The sequence below is a fragment of the Acartia tonsa genome, chromosome 9 (assembly GCF_053477335.1).
Source record: "Acartia tonsa isolate MP-2025a chromosome 9, ASM5347733v1, whole genome shotgun sequence".
NCBI lineage: Eukaryota > Metazoa > Arthropoda > Copepoda > Calanoida > Acartiidae > Acartia > Acartia tonsa.
The window spans coordinates 26,256,512-26,275,109 of NC_137268.1; the positions used below are offsets into that span (position 1 = coordinate 26,256,512).

The 18,598-nt window shown below is 36.6% G+C and overlaps 1 protein-coding gene across 1 annotated transcript; it reads left to right on the forward strand.

Annotated features, from left to right (window-relative positions):
- Positions 1–142: 142 nt before the first annotated feature.
- On the forward strand, positions 143–18,542 carry lin (protein lines homolog). Its single transcript, XM_080172402.1, has 17 exons — positions 143–403; positions 895–1,051; positions 1,213–1,323; positions 1,858–1,978; positions 2,376–2,526; positions 3,457–3,553; positions 3,756–3,877; positions 4,319–4,523; positions 4,763–4,838; positions 5,687–5,741; positions 6,045–6,284; positions 6,387–6,472; positions 6,842–6,948; positions 7,235–7,321; positions 7,510–7,656; positions 16,162–16,247; positions 17,705–18,542. Exons 1-17 carry the CDS (start codon positions 201–203, stop codon positions 17,796–17,798), a joined length of 2,145 nt encoding a protein of 714 aa, XP_080028528.1. The 5' UTR covers positions 143–200; the 3' UTR covers positions 17,799–18,542.
- Positions 18,543–18,598: the final 56 nt, after the last annotated feature.

Sequence of the window (18,598 nt, forward strand, 5' to 3'; positions counted from 1 at the left end):
GTAATGAAAATCTTAGCTTGGAGAAATTATTGCTCAACTTTTTCTGACTAATTATAAAAAAAATTCGTCATACAGAAATTTAGTTTTATACGGAAGACTTATTTGTTACAACTAGAATTATAAATATAATATGTTTCAGAATTATCAAAATGGAAATTTCTCCTTGATATTAATCGTTATACATGTAAAGTTCAACCACCATGCATTGCGGGAAACGTGAATCAGAGTCGGGGGAGGGTCCTGGACCCCCCTGCAAGGTTTTCAAGTCATCTAATGATCTCAACAGTTGGGATGGGGTTCAAAACAAAATAGAAGCGTGCATGGAACTCCGATGTTTGTGTTCTCTTAAGCTGGAAGATATAATTCACCATTTACAGCCATTGATAAATAATTCTTGCTCTACAGGAAATCTATGAACTAAAATCAGCCGAAACAAAATTTTAAAAAGTTTAACCGAACAAGGTTCCAGTCATATTTTGTCAAGGAAAGGTGTTTTATAAATTGCGTAAATAAAACTATGAAATACTTACATGATTGCTCTATAATGGTCTCTTTTAGCTCTGTCCCTGAAATATCTAATAATAGTAAGTAGTAAAATTGTTCAGAGTTTTTTTTTTATAATTTAACAAACTTAAGAAAGAGAGGGGTAGGTTTTTGGTAGAATCCGTAAAGGTGTGTGTGTTTTAAGGCTTAAAAATAGTAGTAGAACGATAATATTCACTAACTAAGTGAATTTCTTATTGAAAAGAATTATAGACAAAATTTTTTTTAAGTTAACATAAATTTTTATCGTTCTACTGTTTTTAACTTGTAAGACATAACCTTTACGGATTTTACCAGAAACCTACCCTTCTCTTTTTAAAATTAAATTTTGGTTTACATAGTAAATGTTATAGAACAAAACTTACTGCTTGTAAATTTTCTTGAGTGGGCCGCCTCCAGCCTTCACGATGACCTTGCCTCTGGGTTTGTATGTGGAAGTACACAGTTATTAGTACATCATGTTCTTCAAAGTACAGTCTATTTGGACAAGCTTCTTCAAAATACTAAGGTAGAAATTAATTTATTTTCATAAATGTTTAAAATATGTAGATATACAGTTTTTAAATCTTATTTTGTCATTTCATCGAAAGCATTGAAAATTAAATCAAATTGGTCGTTTGTACTTTCAAAGTAATTTAGAAAAAAAAACTCTAATTTTATTGTCTCCAGGTTGATGATCCGTACTTACAATATTGTTCCAGTCAAGCCATATCTTCTCTGCTTCCCTCGAGTTACTGCGGCCAGGAACAGGTTTTGCCAGCTGCAGAAACTTTTCTACAGGTAGGATTATATTTGGCATTCATTTTCTGTGTTTTTAACCTGAAGTAATAAGAATGTCTTAATTTTTATACAGGCAATAGAAGAAAAATATTAATAAAAAGTTACCCTCTTTTTCTTATATAGTACCTTAGGGCAATGTCCAACTTTTTGACAAACTACTCTTAAACTCATGGATCTATAAGGATAAGACAATGAAAGATAAATTGAAGCACAAAGGATTATCAACAAATTCTCCATTACGAAAATTAAAATTATTGATTGATAAGTTTGAACACTACCAAACTTTCAAGTTAGCAAATGAGAAATCATGATTCTAAAACTTTAGGTACCATAATAATTTACTTGCCAATGTCTTATCCCTTCAAATGCACGATTTTTGTACTAAAGGCTGAAAAAGAACGTTAATAATTTGACCCATTTTTAGATAGATAAAAAACTTTCAATTACTTATTACCTAGTGAACGCTTAATTTGCAATCGGTACAAAGATTTCATAAAATCGTAGGGATTTTATTATTAATTCTTTTTTATTTAGAATGTGATTAACCAGTTAGAATTATGTCCAACGGCCACAAATTCTTTCCCTTCAAGTATTACAAATTTACATAGTAGCCACCAGAAGACGACGTCTCATCTGCCAGGATTAGGCTTGCCAGGTGATATGAATGGAACACGTGAAATCGCACCTAAACCGGATTGCATCCATTTTACAAAATAGCTGTGACATGAGATGGGTTAGGTTAGATTGAGTTGGTTAATTTAAGATTTATTATAGTTGGTAATTAATTAACACCATACTTTGAGTAGGCTACTAAAAGGATAAGGCCCCCATACAGGGGCCTGGTTGCAGATAGAAGGTGCAATCCCATGTGGGTGCAATTCCTATGGCACCTGTGCTGGCTTAAAAATCATCTTTTGGGTTATATTACCGTCGATATTTATATGCCATCATTGATGACATTACTACATAAATTAGAGGATACGCCTCTACCCACCCCAAAAATAGTTTTAACAGTTAGAAGCAGTTTTTTAATATCTGTTTTTTTTTTGTAGGGGACCAAGAAATGGCGGCATCAGTCGGCCTAGAACTTGATATGATGTTAGGCTCCTCTCTCAATAATTTTCAACCCAACCGCTTTCAAGATTCTACAGAGGATAATAAAATTTCATCTCAAAAACTTGAAAATCAAATTTGGCGTGTCAGGTGAATATTTTTAATCTTATTCACAATAGGGGATAAATTCTGCTATGGGTAGCCTAAACTAAATTATTACTATAACTTGTTTTTAACTTGCTTTCTTTCAAATTTATTGACATATTAAAACCTAACGATAATAATAATCTTTTAAACACTAAATTGGGTACTGATTGATTCTGCCGTTTACGAGATCTTGTTAAGCAATGCATATACAGAAATACATATTTAATAGAGACAGAAACCAACCAACTCCACTTTAAGGCAGGGGAAACTGGATCGAATTATTGTGGTACCCAAAATTATATGAACATGTTCTCTCATTCGTTGACTTACTAACTTTACTTTTCAAGTTACTTTTTAGAAAATTGTATGTTCAGTTTGAAGTAGCAGTGTCCAAACTTATCAACCCATAATTTTAACCTACATAAGAGTACCTTAGTTAAACTTATCCCTTAAGATCCCTGAGAACTAGTGATGGCAATCCGCCGAATTTTTGGGCTGGATTCGGATTCCGGATTTTTAAAAGAATCCGTCAAAAAAAGTGGCGGATTCCGGATTCTTATTTTTGACGAATTCCGGATTCGGATTCCGGATCCTAGCAGTATTTTTAAATGCTTTTAAAAAAAAATTAAGTGCTACATATGTCCTAAAAATTAATGTTCTTGGTGTTCTCTATAATTCACTTCCGAGAATCGAACCAGATTTTGAAAAATTTATATGTAATGATGATGATCTTTGCCTTCAAAAAGCGATAGTTGAAAGAAAAAACTCAAGACGCTAATTTTAGCATACCAATTAAGAATCCGGAATCCGCTAATAAAAAACGGATTCCGGATTCGGATTCCAAAATTGGCCCAAAAATTGGGCGTATTCCGGATTCCGGACTCCGGATTGCCAACCCTACTGAGAACATTGATTCATTGAATTATCTTTCAGGATACTACATGATTTTGTCTCGCACGCTAGCAAGCAAAAGGACGAACAGCTACCAGAGCGTGATATAAATGAATCTTGCAGTGTCTCTGAGTTAGAGGTATTGTATTTTTAGTGGTGAAGCTACTCAATAATTCACTTTTCCTTGATTTTCTTGCCTTTTTTTATCCAAGAAAAAGACAAAAAAAATTCTGTGTAGGTTCTCTATACCAATGAACATGCGTTAATTCCTAAAAATCGCATTATTGTCATTTTTTAAGATCTCTTCAAAAATTATTTACTTATTATTTTTTTTATTTCAGGACGAGATGTTATGTCAAGAAATCCAAACAAAATGTGCATTAATCAAACTCCTGGAACCGGTTTGGCACAAATTTACAATGACCCTGAGTAACACTGTGGGAGAGTTGGATGAGTCATTCAAAGGAATGTATTCACGAAAGAGATCTTAGTAGTGTTTTTGGAATGGAGAAAAATAAAGTGGTAGTTGTCCAAAATGCATTTAAACTTGAATTTAGTGAACTGCATAACTTTTTCTTTTCAATGAATTAATCTACAATCTACATTTATAGGACATACTTTTGAAACAATTTCAGTTTACGCGGAAAATAAAATGTCCAATTATAAGATTAATACCAATTTTTTTGGCCACGAGATGCCGAAGGCACGGACTAACCTCTAATCGAAGTCCCAATGCTCAGCAATTATAAAACCAATAAATTCTCAAAATCATAAAATAAAAAGGTAGAATTTACAGAAGGGGGAAAACATAGAACACTTTCTCCTTACCTAAAAAATACTTATTAACATAATAAATTGGAAAAACACTTGTATCTATCTCAACGTGAGTATGACTTGGTAATCTAGTGTCTACCGCATCTCATCCTCATACAATAGAATCTGAAGCCGGATCGTCCAGGACTCGCCAAACATGTTTTCTAAACAAAATTCTGTACACAACGGAAGGTTTCAAACTGTGGCGAGCGCTGATAAGTGTGCGAGCTAACCTAAATTTTGTCGACAGCAGAAATTTTTCTGCCAACCTGTCACTGCCCGTACATCAACTTCAGGTAAATGGAAATGTAAAGGAATATAGAATATACGTGAATATTATGGCAGGGGAAAAATTGTCGTCAATTTATGTTGCTAACATGGACATCAATTATTGACCAGATCCAGTTGGAGGGAATGGGACGGGGTAAAGGCGTGGGGATTGTTATTTTAGCCAGCTACGAGTTTACTTTATTGAAGTACAAGTAATCTGGTGTAAGATCCAAGTAATAATAAATATATTAATCTTTCCTTTCAGAGAAGCACCCCTGTGGTTGTTTGGAACGCGGTTTTGGATTCTTTGTCCGAGTGTCTTTGCTATGGAAGCACTCTAGGTGAGATATTCTTTTGTAGCGTAGCTACTCTGTATTTAGGGTAGGTATATAAGGTACTTTAGCTTATTGGGTAGTGATAAGAAAACTGAAGGAATATAAATTTTCTTCTGTTAGCCGTCTGCCAAAAGTGTGTAGGTCACTTGAGATATTTATATTATTATTATTATTGATAAGATTACCTAATAGTGGAATAAAATACAGAAAATAACTTGAACGGGAGACAAAATAGTTTTCATTTAGATTCCGTATTCTAGACCTTCAGTGGATGGAATTTGTTTAACAATTTATATATACTCATTTCAAAGCCACCTTTTTTTAAAAAAAATTTGTGTTTAACCTAATAAATTACCTACCTAAAGATTTTTATATTTTTGTATGGCTTTAATTTCCAGTATTTCAAAAGAACTTCTGTATGATATTGGCATAGTTTTTATTAGTGAAGGTACTCTATAAATCACTTTGTCTTTTAGTCTGTCAGTCAGTCCGTAACGTTATTGGAGAAGTCTGATTATCTGAGCTGCTATTACAGATACACGGCTGAATTTTTAAAAAAGATTTACTATACCAATGAGCATCCATTATGTAATTTACTTTGTCCGTCGGTTTGTCAGTCATGCTACAAGACATGCATATTAAAATACTAGAAATGCGTGAGAAAAGAATTTGTGATTATTTTCGCCGATATTTTTATATTCGTGATTTTAACAAATCAATAAATGCTCCTTAAAACTCCTTGTCCGTATTCTCATCCATGATTGTTTTGTGCTTCGCTACTTATGGATGTTGTCATCCTTGTTTTTAATATAAAGGAGTAAGTTCTAATCTAATCTTATTAAATATTTTTCTAGGACTTCAATCTATACCACCTGAAGAACCTTGTCAACTAGCTCATACATTGATAAGGTAAGGAAATACAAATACTTTGCTTGTGAAATCATAGGGAGGGAGGGAGGGGATATTGGACTATTGATTATACTGGTCCCCAAAGTTTTATATGTTATCTCTCACTCGTTTGCATATAATTTTTGGGACTTTTATCTGGTTTGGTTCTAAACTTTTCGACCAATTGTAATCTATCACATTAGGTTGACCTGATTAAATTGAATTTGTAAAATATTATATAGTTATATATTATAGTAAAATATATTTTTGTTAGGTTGGCCCGATTTAATGAATTTTTGTAGTTGATAAACATATTTTTGTTAGGTTGGTCCGTTTTGACGGATTTTTGAGTCGTGTACCTTACAGCAACGAATCAAAAGGATTCGGTGGTTCTTGCCAACATACAAATGACAAAGAATCATCAAAACCTAGTGACAAAAGTGTTACAAATGATCTCAAGAATGGCCCTAATGATGATTTTGAGGATGATTATAACAAAGCTATCGTGCAGAAAATAATTGTATTGGTGCTAAAGTCTGTGGCCCTCACCACTAGAGAAGCAAGGTATGTGCAGTTTTATTATCCACCTTGCTGCGTTTTTAACCCAACATAAAGTTGGCGCAAAATAGATTGGATTATTTATATTTGATATTATAATTTTTCCAGGGTTGATTCAAGCAGTGGAGAATCAGACTCGAGTCTGAGCTCACACGAGTCAGGGAGTAGCTGCAGCTCAGATCTAGTCATTATTGGTAAGAGTCATCCTGAAATAAAAATTTTACATTTATTGGCCTTAAAATGGCAAAAAGCGTTAGGGCTTATCACAAGGCACGAGAAAAAAATGTCTCTTAACTTAAGCAAATTGAAAATAAGGTAGTAAAGTAGTTTTTTGTTTGTATGTTTTATTACTTTGTCAGGTTATGTTAGGTTAAATTGGGTACTAGATAGCCCCACAGGGTTATGGTCCCATCATTAGGGATTGCCATATGAAAGAAACTACCACTCATTTATTTTTAACTTATTTATTAAATAATAAGTTGAGGAGTCATTGCTCGATAGGCATAGAAGGAAAAACACCATATTTTGGTAAATAACAAGTATATTTAATTTATGTAATCTAGAGCGTAACATGAATGGAGTGTATAAACAGCTGGATAAATGGATCAAAACAGTTCTACCAGTCCTACCAGACACAAGCCTACAGGACAATATACTTAACTTGCTCCAGGTAAGGGTTTAGATAGCTAATTTAGCACTGGCAAGCTTAATTTATTTGGTAGATTTTTGAAGTAAATATTGGAAGATTTTTTTAAGCTAACAAAAATAAATTGACAGTAAGATTTTTCCTGAGGCTATATCTCCAATCACTCCCCCCAAATAGAAAAAAAATTAAATCTAGTACTAAGCTATAAATTGTAAATCTATTATCTAGTCATGCTGCTTTCGAGATCTTAATGGACAGACAAACATCCATATACTTCATAACATCGGATTATTTGAAATTACTTTTACAGGAGCAAGACGATGTTTTAATAGAGGGATTACTATGTCTCCTAGATACATATATAGCACTACAACATCCTAGTAGAGATATTACCCAGGTAATATAGAGATTACTTTAAATAGGTTCAATACTCTACTAGATGGGCTGTCAGATAAAATCATTCGTTTAACCTAAGAAGAAATTTTAATATTCAAAGCGATGAAATTTTTGGACAATATTTTTTCTATACTGTGTTCTTATTTGTCCAATTTATTGATTATGGATCTATATCTACTATATTTCTAGGTTTTGCCTGACAGCTGTCCAACAAAAGGATTTATTAAGTTCCTGAACCTGGTGGGATCAGACTCCAGTGTTCTCCTGGATTTTCTAGTGTCAAATGAAACATGTTTTCTTCTGTATCTGCTCAGATATCTCAAGTTTATTTTAAAGGTCAGTACCTATAGTTTTATATCTGTCTCAACCATGACACTTTGGTTGAGCTTGACTTCCGAATTAGCGGGAAGTTCACGAGATCAGTTGGCGAACATACAAACCCCCAATACCAGGAACCATCAAGTTTCAACAGCAGGTTTGAATATAGATTTATTGATGAAATTATTTCAAAGACCTGAAATTACAAGATCAATTAATAAACAGAATAAAATATTATTCGTTATCTTAAAACTTTGAGCACTAAAAAAAATCTTTTTCTTTTCTTGTGGTTAAAGAATCTTTGGAAACTTTGGCTTTAAAGGAAAATTATTTGGTTTAATAAATCATTGTTAAATGCAACAATAAGGCACACAAAAATTACTAAAACATATATTAATCATAATTAAGTTTCATGCTTAGCTGGCTAAAGCCTTTTTTTAAAACTACATATAATCGTCCTATACACCATACTTCTTAATCAAATTAACAAATTCTACCTGAAGCTCTTATGGTTTCAAATCCCTGATATACTAGGGTAGTTCACACTCAATGAGACCAATGATAGGCCCAATTTTGTTCTCCGAAATCTTCACACTCTCATATCTCATTCAAAAGTAAAGAACGTGCGCATCCAAAATAAACAAATACTCTATGCCGCGCCACATTATGAAAGGAAAGCCCTAAAAGACGACATTTGCGCTTTGATTTTGGTTTAATGATAAGGAATTTAATTTCGAACTTGATAAACACAAAGCTTCCTCGAAAAGAGGTTAAGACACACCCCCCGTTTGAAAGTCAAATTAGCTTCCTTAACGAGATTCAAGGTTTTTTTCGCGCTGAGCACTAGCAACATTTCTCACTAAACTCAACTCACCATAATCACATGAGAATGGCCACATCCCGAAAACGTGACAATTTTGCTCCTAACTAAATGAAACCCCGTGAAATGCATACACAATATTATACTCCTCACTAGGACTCATAATACCTCACATTTTAGGATAGAAGGATGGGGATTGGTTTGTACCATACAACATTCCATGCACATGACAATCACAAGATCACATACACAATCCTAAAATAGATAATCCTATTAATCATGATGTTGTAATATAACAACTATACTAGATAATAATCATTTCATAATCAATAGGTAATAAATCATTATTAATAAATCAATAAGTACCTACGAAATCAGGTTGAAATGTAAATGTAAACAATAATGGTAAAAATAAAACGAAATAAATCTTAGACAAGAAAATTAAGATTTATAGGTACTTAAAACTAAATTTGTTAAGCATCAAAAAGAGTAGTAAGAAAAAATTTTTCAAAATCCTTGGGCAGAAAGTTTTTCAAACCTAATGAATAAGAACTGTAATATCTTAATCAACAAATAAAACTTTTTAATACTTAAAGAATAGCAAAATAATAATATCCTCGTTAGAATTTTCATTGAAATTATGAAAAAAAATACCAATTTTTCTTTGTAAAAAAAATGAGACTTTAAATATGAATTTTCAATCATTCCTTGATCTGAATAAAAATGTTTTACTTGATTGAAATTCATATATAATTTTAAAAAAATCTGATAAAAAAATACTTGATTTTTTTCTTAGAATAAATATCGAATCACGCAACCTCGACACATTTATTCCTTTTGTTTAAACTTTTCAGGTAAGTTTTAAAATGAATTGTACTTTTGAAAAGAAATTAAACTCAATAAAATTAAATTTGAGCATATGAAATAGAAGAATATTTAATCGCATTTCATTTGATTCTTATTTTAGGCATAAAAATAGGCATATGAAAAATGTGGCTTTTTTACTAAAAAAATCTCAATTTCCATAAAATAAGAATCAATTATTAATCATAATTTTTAACAACTGCCTGACTGATACAGCATGTTCTTCTAGGGGAGATTTATCTGTCAGTCTGAACAAGACTCTTGCAGTCTTACTTCCATCCTCAATTCTCGTCACTCGGCCCATCCTCAAACATCTCATCAGTGGATTGGTACTCGTAACCAGAACTATATCTCCGTCAGCTAGTGGCTCCGCCATCTCATCCTTCCACTTGGACATCCGTAATATCTTCGGTAGGATCTCCTGGCGGTAGGCAGTCCAAAACTGGGCAGATAAATCTTCCAACAACTTCAACCTGGAGGAAATTTGGTCCTCCGGTTTCATCGCCACATTGCACAACGGCTGGCGGTCAACATTTCCCAGCAGCTGGCCAGGGGTAATCAGCCGCCAATTCTCCACGTCGTTCGCAGCTTCAATCGTCAGTGGTCTGCTATTCATAATTTTGCTGACCTCCGCCAACAGCACCAGGAGCTCGTTGAAATTAACAGAACTATTCACCAACTTCTTGGACAGCAATCTCTTGGTTAATCCCACCATTTTCTCAGCCTGCCCAATATAATGGTGGGCTCGGGCCGGGATCTGAGACCAAGAAAACTCTACCTGGCTGCCCAACTTCTGCTCTAAAACCTTGCGAGCACCGGATAATTGTGTGCCCATGTCGCTTACTATGATCTTCGGCAGACAATGAACAGCTTCCAACTTGCGCAGGGACAACAGGATACTGCTGGTATCATACTTTTCCAAGGCATCTAACCACAACGCCCCTGAGAATCTGCAGACCACCACGAACACCCACACCTTCTTCGTTGCTGTCTGACTCCTCGTTTTGGCGGCAGCTCTCCTCGTAACCAGCGGACCCATCAGGTCGACTTGCACAGCTTCAAAAGGCCTGCTCGGGACCAACTTGTCAGGTAACACCTCCTTCATGGTAGCACGACATTCCTTAGCCCTCTCAACACTGCAGGGCCAACATTTCTTCACTTCCATGATGGCCAACCTCCTTGCCTTCACAATCCAGCACCAACGGCGGCTCTCAGCTAAAGTTCCACGGACACCAGAGTGAAGCTCAACATGCGCTTCTCTCATAAAAACAGCAGCTAACCAATTACCAGGCTCCAAAATTATTAAACCTGGCATGTCTTCAAATATCATTTTACGGCCACCAGTAATGGCGTCAATGACTGGCTGGCCACGACCAACCATCTTAAGAATCCTCATCTCCCTGGTCACATAATTTCCTCCGGGACCAACGACAGGCCAGGTCAATGATACTTCATGCACTAATGGATTTAATGACGCATAATTGCCTTTAGCGTCATTTATCCACTCAACCTCTTGGCTTCGTGACACAATGAAAAGTTCCGCCGCCGCCATAAAATTGTACAAAGACGGCTTGTACACAGAATCTGCGGCTGCTACATGACTACCAGCGGCTGTAGCCTTACCTTCTTGTCTGCTCTTTAGCTTCTTCAACCAGGTGTTCGCAACTTGCAGGACAGCTGCCATAATACGTTTGGCCTGTCCAAATGATCTCCTGTGCTTAAACCTAAAGACATCTTCAGCGGCTTCTCCGGCAACTTTCATTGAACATAACTTAACCATTTTGGTATTCAACTCCTCAGGGGGTAAAACCTGCTTGACTTCTTCGGCAGTTTTCACCGGCCACGCACTTTCATCCTGGCGCAACCATTCTGGGCCCAATCTGTACCTGGAACCTGGTCCCAAATCTGATACTTTGCAGGTGCTTCTGGTGCCCAAATCTGCAACGTTTTGCGTCCCCGGGACCCACCTCCAGTCATCCTTATTGGTCGCAGATTGAATTTCTCCAATACGATGAGAATTAAATGTGTTCAACATAGCACTGTTGGAAACTATTTGTGATAAAACACACGATGAATCAGTAAAATACATCACTCTGATAATATCAAAGGGCAGGGCATCTCTGACGGACTTTGCCAACCTTGTGGACATTTGGCATCCCATCAACTCAAGGCGTGGGATTGACTCACACTTGACCGGCGCAACTCTTGACTTAGTGGCTAGCAGAAACGTTTCAAATCCTTGTCTAGTTGGCCACCTCAAATATGCATTAGATGCATAAGCCTCTGATGACCCATCCGAAAACATCATCAAGGATGGAAGGCCAGTTGGTTCATCCGGGACCACACAACGGTCAAACTCCAATTTAGCGACCTCAGCTCTGTCCTCCAGCGACTGAACAAGTTCATCCCGTAGACTTTTTGGAATGAAATCTTGCCAGCCCAAATTCAGCAAACATGTTTTCCGCAGGACAAGTTTAATTCTCAACAGAATAGGGCTGCAAAGCCCGATCGGGTCGAAAGTTTGGGCGGCGAACCTGTGGACCATCTTCTTTGTCAGATTCTCGTCCAAGGCGTCCTGGAGGTTGTACAAATCAGCATCCTCTTTCACCTTCCTTCCCTTGACCTTACCATCTTGGTTGACTCTTGTGGCGATGGACAACACATCGGTGGCTGGCTTCCATATCAGCCCGAGAACCTTGGTAGGCTGGCAATCATCTCCAGAATAAATGACTTGTTTGAAGGAAAAACTACCTTTGCCGATAATCCTGTCGGCCTCTTTCATCATCTCCTTGGCTTCTGGCTTCGATCCTGCTCCCGAAATAACGTCATCTATGAAGCTGTGCTTCTCAAGCTTGACTGCAACTGGAATCTGAGGTAACTTGAATTCCTCATCAGGGTAGGTAGGTATTTGTGGCTCCTTCCATAATTCAGGTTTGGCAACAATTTCACTACCGTTTATTTGTCCCTCTCCATACATCTCCTTGACCTCTGCTTCACTCTTTCCGCCGAACAGGCGGGACGTCAACTTCAGGGCTGTAACTGCCAAATTTCCCGCAGCTAACTCGCCGAAATTTACAACTTTGGTCAGGTAAATTTCAAGTGGACCATCTGGCGTCGGGGAAAATAAAACTCTCTTCATCTGGCTGTCGAACTCTGTGGCCAGGATGGAGTTATAAAACTTGGAGATATCCGCGGTTATACCAACCTTGTAACCGCGGAAAAGCATCAAATGATAAAATATCTTCTGCATTGGCGGCGGGCCTCCCAGCATTATGTTATTAAAACTGGTACCCTTGAACGTCAGAGAACTATTTGCACACAATCGCATGGGTGTGGAACTTGAATCCTCCTTGAAAGCAACCACTATTGATGAACAAGACTTAGGTCCTTCATACTGCAACTCTTCAGGCGTGGCTTTTTGGAAAACGCCTCTTCTTATGGCGTCGTTGAATACCTCCACATACATTCCATAGGTACCTTCCTTGACCATCCTGGCACGATCCTTTTCAGCAATTTTGCGGGCTAAACTCTCATTGTAGGGTAAAGTGTGAGGATCTTCAATATAAGCATATTGACCTGTCCACTTGTTGGACTGCAAGTCTAGTGTTAAACCTGCCTCAATTATCCTCTGCCTCTCACGCTGGTCCCAGGTAGTGCCGTCGGCCATAGCCTTGCACTCTTGACAAGCAGTACATCCTGGACAAAGTGCCTGCGGCTGTACGCCAAACGATTCAGACGTCAGAAAGTCTGGCAAAGTGCCTCCACTGACACTGACAGCCTTATAAGCCGACTTTTGATCTCCAGCTCCACCATCAGCACTCGTACAGATAAAACCACTACCAAAAATGGTTCGCCACAACATAGACTGGCCCACTTTCTGGTAGGTTGAAGGAAACACGTCAGGATGTGTATTTCCAATGATGATATCTAAGCCTCCACTAATATATGTAAACCTTTCTGGCGGCATTTTAAATATCTCGGCGGCAGTTTCGGGGTGGACCGAGCGCATCTCGTTGGCCCCGCCGAGGGTAGGCATGACAGCTGCCTCAAACTCCCTCAGATTGCCGTCCCTATCCTTCAAATAAAACACAACATTGCGGCAGGAAGACTCACTGCCATCAGCTACAGAAATAGTTGTATATCTGCCAGTAGATTTCAGCTTCAACTTGTTGGATAACTTCTCAGACACAAGTGGCAAATTTGCCCCGGAGTCAAACATTACCGTGGCGTGGCAAGTGCCGCCGCCAGGAGCTACAACAGGAACTAACTGAAGTAAGAAGGTACAGGGGCTGGGTGCAGAACTTGACTTGTAGACTGTATTCACACCAGCACTAGCCTCATGGAGTAACCTGGAATGGTATCTGTCGCAATTATTGGTACCACAAACACCAAGCTTATCAGATTTATTACACTTGTCAGCAGTATGGCCGTCGCACAAACAGAGTTCACATAATTTCTTCTGCTGGACAACTTTCTTTCGGTCAACCACATCCATCTTCTTAAACGTGAGGCAACGGAAAATCGGGTGCTTCTCCTTGCAGCTCTCCACAGGACATGCACTGTTCCACTTGGAAGCCTTGTCCTTCCCAGCCTTTCCATTCTTATTGTCGCTGCGGCCAGATACTTGCGCGGCGGCAGCTCTGTCACGATTTCTCTTGCCGGCGCCACTGTCATAGGACATATCACCGGCCAACATGGCACCCCTGGTCCTCTCCAGCAGTTCAACAATCTTCGGGATGTTAGGTTGGTTCATGCTACCTAGCTCCATCATAATTTTGTCTCTCAAATTTTCAGGGCACTTGTCTTTAAAAATATGAATGAGAGTTAGGTGGTTGTAATCCTTAGCTGCAGAACCAACGATGGCTTCTACCTCCTGCATCATGCTCTTGAAGGTAGCAATTGCGCTAACCACGTCCACAGGTTTATCCACAGGTTTTGTTTCTTGTTCAACTTAGTTAAAATCCTCATGAACGGGCGAGTGTTTGATAAAAACATCTGGTCAAGAAACGCCCATTGTTCATTGTGATCTCTAATCGCTGACACTTGCTTGCGTAGTTCCGGGTTGGTTATCACCTTCTCCATACACAACATCAGACTTAACCTCTGGTCAGCAAATCCATAACCAGAACATAGATCTTTAAAGACCTGTTTAAAGTTTGGGTAATCCGTGTCAGTACCGTCGAACGACGGCAACAAACTGTTGTCCCAGCGCCCATACTGCGGGTTGGAACTCCGAATATCCACAGCAGACATACTTCTGGAGAGCATGGCAGGTGTCCCACTCTCATCCAGGTTAGATGAACGACGTTCCATCTCTCTAAGCCTTCGGTACATATCACGTACTTCTTGGCGCAACTCCACGGAAATTTTAAGCACTCCCATGTCCATCTTCACCTTCTCAATGACGTCAAGGTTCCTGGCGACAGTGCTTGACCTCGCGTCATCTGAATCATTGTCAAGCCAGTACAGAATTTTTGCGCACTGCTCCAACGACGCATAAACTTTATCTGCAACAGTTTTCTGCTCACTAGCTTCATCCAAATCACGCTTGAACTCGCGCAGCTCACTAGTCTCCACGGCAGGTTTTAGACTTTTTATTAGGTCAGATTGGTCCTTGACCTCACTAAAAATGTCACGAATTGATTTTACAGTCACATTTTCACATGAACTAAAACTTTGGCAGGCTTTTAGATTGTCATAAAATACTTTTAACTGTTCATCAAAAACTTCTAGCCTTTCACTGCCAATAGCGATAGCTCGCTCAATTTTCTGCTTTTTGGTTAGTGGCATATTGATTCACTAGGTACTTATTTCACAGAAAAATTGTCACAGTTTATTGCATCAATAATTCACTAGATGCTATTGATCTCTTGATGAATGCTAACGCCTATCCATCAGATACTTTGAAATTGTCTCAACCATGACACTTTGGTTGAGCTTGACTTCCGAATTAGCGGGAAGTTCACGAGATCAGTTGGCGAACATACAAACCCCCAATACCAGGAACCATCAAGTTTCAACAGCAGGTTTGAATATAGATTTATTGATGAAATTATTTCAAAGACCTGAAATTACAAGATCAATTAATAAACAGAATAAAATATTATTCGTTATCTTAAAACTTTGAGCACTAAAAAAAATCTTTTTCTTTTCTTGTGGTTAAAGAATCTTTGGAAACTTTGGCTTTAAAGGAAAATTATTTGGTTTAATAAATCATTGTTAAATGCAACAATAAGGCACACAAAAATTACTAAAACATATATTAATCATAATTAAGTTTCATGCTTAGCTGGCTAAAGCCTTTTTTTAAAACTACATATAATCGTCCTATACACCATACTTCTTAATCAAATTAACAAATTCTACCTGAAGCTCTTATGGTTTCAAATCCCTGATATACTAGGGTAGTTCACACTCAATGAGACCAATGATAGGCCCAATTTTGTTCTCCGAAATCTTCACACTCTCATATCTCATTCAAAAGTAAAGAACGTGCGCATCCAAAATAAACAAATACTCTATGCCGCGCCACATTATGAAAGGAAAGCCCTAAAAGACGACATTTGCGCTTTGATTTTGGTTTAATGATAAGGAATTTAATTTCGAACTTGATAAACACAAAGCTTCCTCGAAAAGAGGTTAAGACAATATCTGTCCAAAGCCATAATACATTTGTCCTTTTATTTGTCTAATGTCTTAGGCACGATATATGGGCCAAGCATTCCCCATTACTCTTATAAGTAATGTCACATGCAACATTAGGTAACATTTTTAACGTCTCTATTATGACGCGGTATGGTCAAGATTCGAACCTAACTAATTGAAAAAATATTTTTTAGGATTGGAGTAATTTTGTGCTTGCTTGTGGGACAGACTATGATTCAACTATTTCTGTTATCATAAATCTAAAGTCATCCATTCAAAGGTAGAGTAATTATAGAAAATTAGATGTGTCCTTTATCCTCATATAAAAGTAACATGATGTTTGTATGTCTGGGTGTAGCAGAGGATCATACAAAACGCTAAACTTTATTTAGAAATGAAAATAAAAAAAAACCTAGGACCCAAAAGGAAGCTTTTCAAAGATGGAGAACGCAATCGGTTCAGTGATTAGCCAGATTTAACCTAACGAGCAATCGAACAAAAACTTTTTTATTTACGTCCATAACAACTTGAAGAAGCTATGGTTGAAATAATACCGTAAAGTTTTATTTTTAAACAAGGATGACAACATCCATAAGTAGCGAAGCACAAAAAATTGTGGATGGGAATACGTAGAAGTAGATTAAAAGTGTATTTATTAAAATCAAGAATAGATTTATTGGAGAAAATAAACACGAAACCTTTTTTTATTTTGTATGATGAAGACGGTTAAAGTAAATTACATACTAGATGCACATAACAATGGGGGAAAAAATTTGAAACTGTTAATGCAAAAAAGTTTTAAAATTGGACCAAAAATACCAAAGATATGGGGAAATATGTCAAACATAAAAATGGCCAAAAACCTGCTAAAAGGCAGTTTGGCCGCCATTGTTTCTTTTCTTAAAACACCAGAAATTTAATGTTAATATCTTTAACTGAAAAATTTTTGAAAATTGGACTATAAACACCAAAGATGTGGGTAAAAATGTGATAAATACAAAAATAGCCAAAAACCTGCAAAAAGGCAGTCTGACCGTCATTGTTGTTTTCTTCAAATGACGGGAAATTTAATTTTGATATCTTTAACTGAAAAAATTTTGAAAATCGGACCATAAACACCAAAGATATGGGGAAAATTTGGAAAATATAAAAAAATAGCCTAAAACCTGCTAAAAAGCAGTCCGACCGCCATTGATGTTTTATAGTTAATTGGGCTCCTTAATGATGGGAATGTTGTCAAAAAATTTCAGCTCTCTATCTTTTATAGGAGCCGAGAAAATCACGTTTCCCCCAATTCATTAATTACGGACGGACGGACGGACAGACGGACGGACAGACGGACAGACGGACGGACGGACGGACATTGTGAATTATAGAGTAGCTTCGCTACTAAAAAAACATGAAATCGAGGAACATAAATGGATTTAGAATATATGTGATTTCACTTACTAACATTAAATTCATTTATTGGTCAGTTGGTAATGCAGTTGGAATGGAGGGGATGGGTAAAGGAGTTGAAGGGTGGGATCATTATTTTAGCCCGATTCTTATTTCTCTTTATTAGAGAACTTACATAATAACCTTGTGTAAGATCTAAGCAATAATATATCGAATGGAACATACGGACGGTCATAATTTAGTCATAGAGTAGCTAAGCTACTAATGACAGACCAATTTTGAAAAAGTTGATTTATTACCTAATAAATATTATTTCCGACTTATATTATTTTTTTTTAGATTGCTGACGAAAGATTTGTTCCCATATAACATATCTCCTGTTTACAAGCTGCTGGGGAGAATTCAAATATTAAGCCAACATAATAAGAATTAATAATTTAGGGATCTCTACGCGTAAATGGATAAAAAGATGAAAATATAAACCAATGAATAGTTGCATAAAAAAATTTAATTAGTTATTTATCGCATCGTAATAAGGGGAGCTTTCCACAGATATTTAAAAAAAATATAAGACTAAAGAGTTTTGTAAACCACCAGGAGCCGAAGGTTCGGGTTAACAAAGCAGGTATTAGTTTTAGATTTTATTTTAGTATTTTTGTGGAAAATTGTCTTTTAATTATATGATGCTTTACATGATTTTTCAGTATGGCTGAGAATTGGTTCTAATCCAGCAGATATTTATCAGTTTAAAAGCCATACTGCAAAAAGTTATACAGTTTTTTTTTGTTTTCGAAATTAATTACAATTAGTATTTTTCTAAATATACAATATAGTTAGAATTACCACGAGATCTGAAAATAAATCATTATCATATGAAATCATTAAGGATAAATAGGTAGCTAAATTTAAAAAAGTAATCTCTATGGAACTTCGCAATTTTAACACAAAAAAAAACACTTTTAGGGTGGGTACCACCAAACCACCCTTCCGAGAGAAATCGCCCCTCCCCCCTAAAAAACCCCAACCATTAAAATAATTTCGAAAAAACTAAAGTACCTGTTTTTATTATATGTAATTTGTTGTAAAAATAGAAATTTAGTTTTGTACGTATTTTACCTATATATGTATTTGTATATAATGAATAATATAAAGAAATATATATTTACTCATAAATAAATTTTAGTTTACCTGGTCCAACAACAAAAGTTTAACTAATGTCTTTTATTCTGTCTT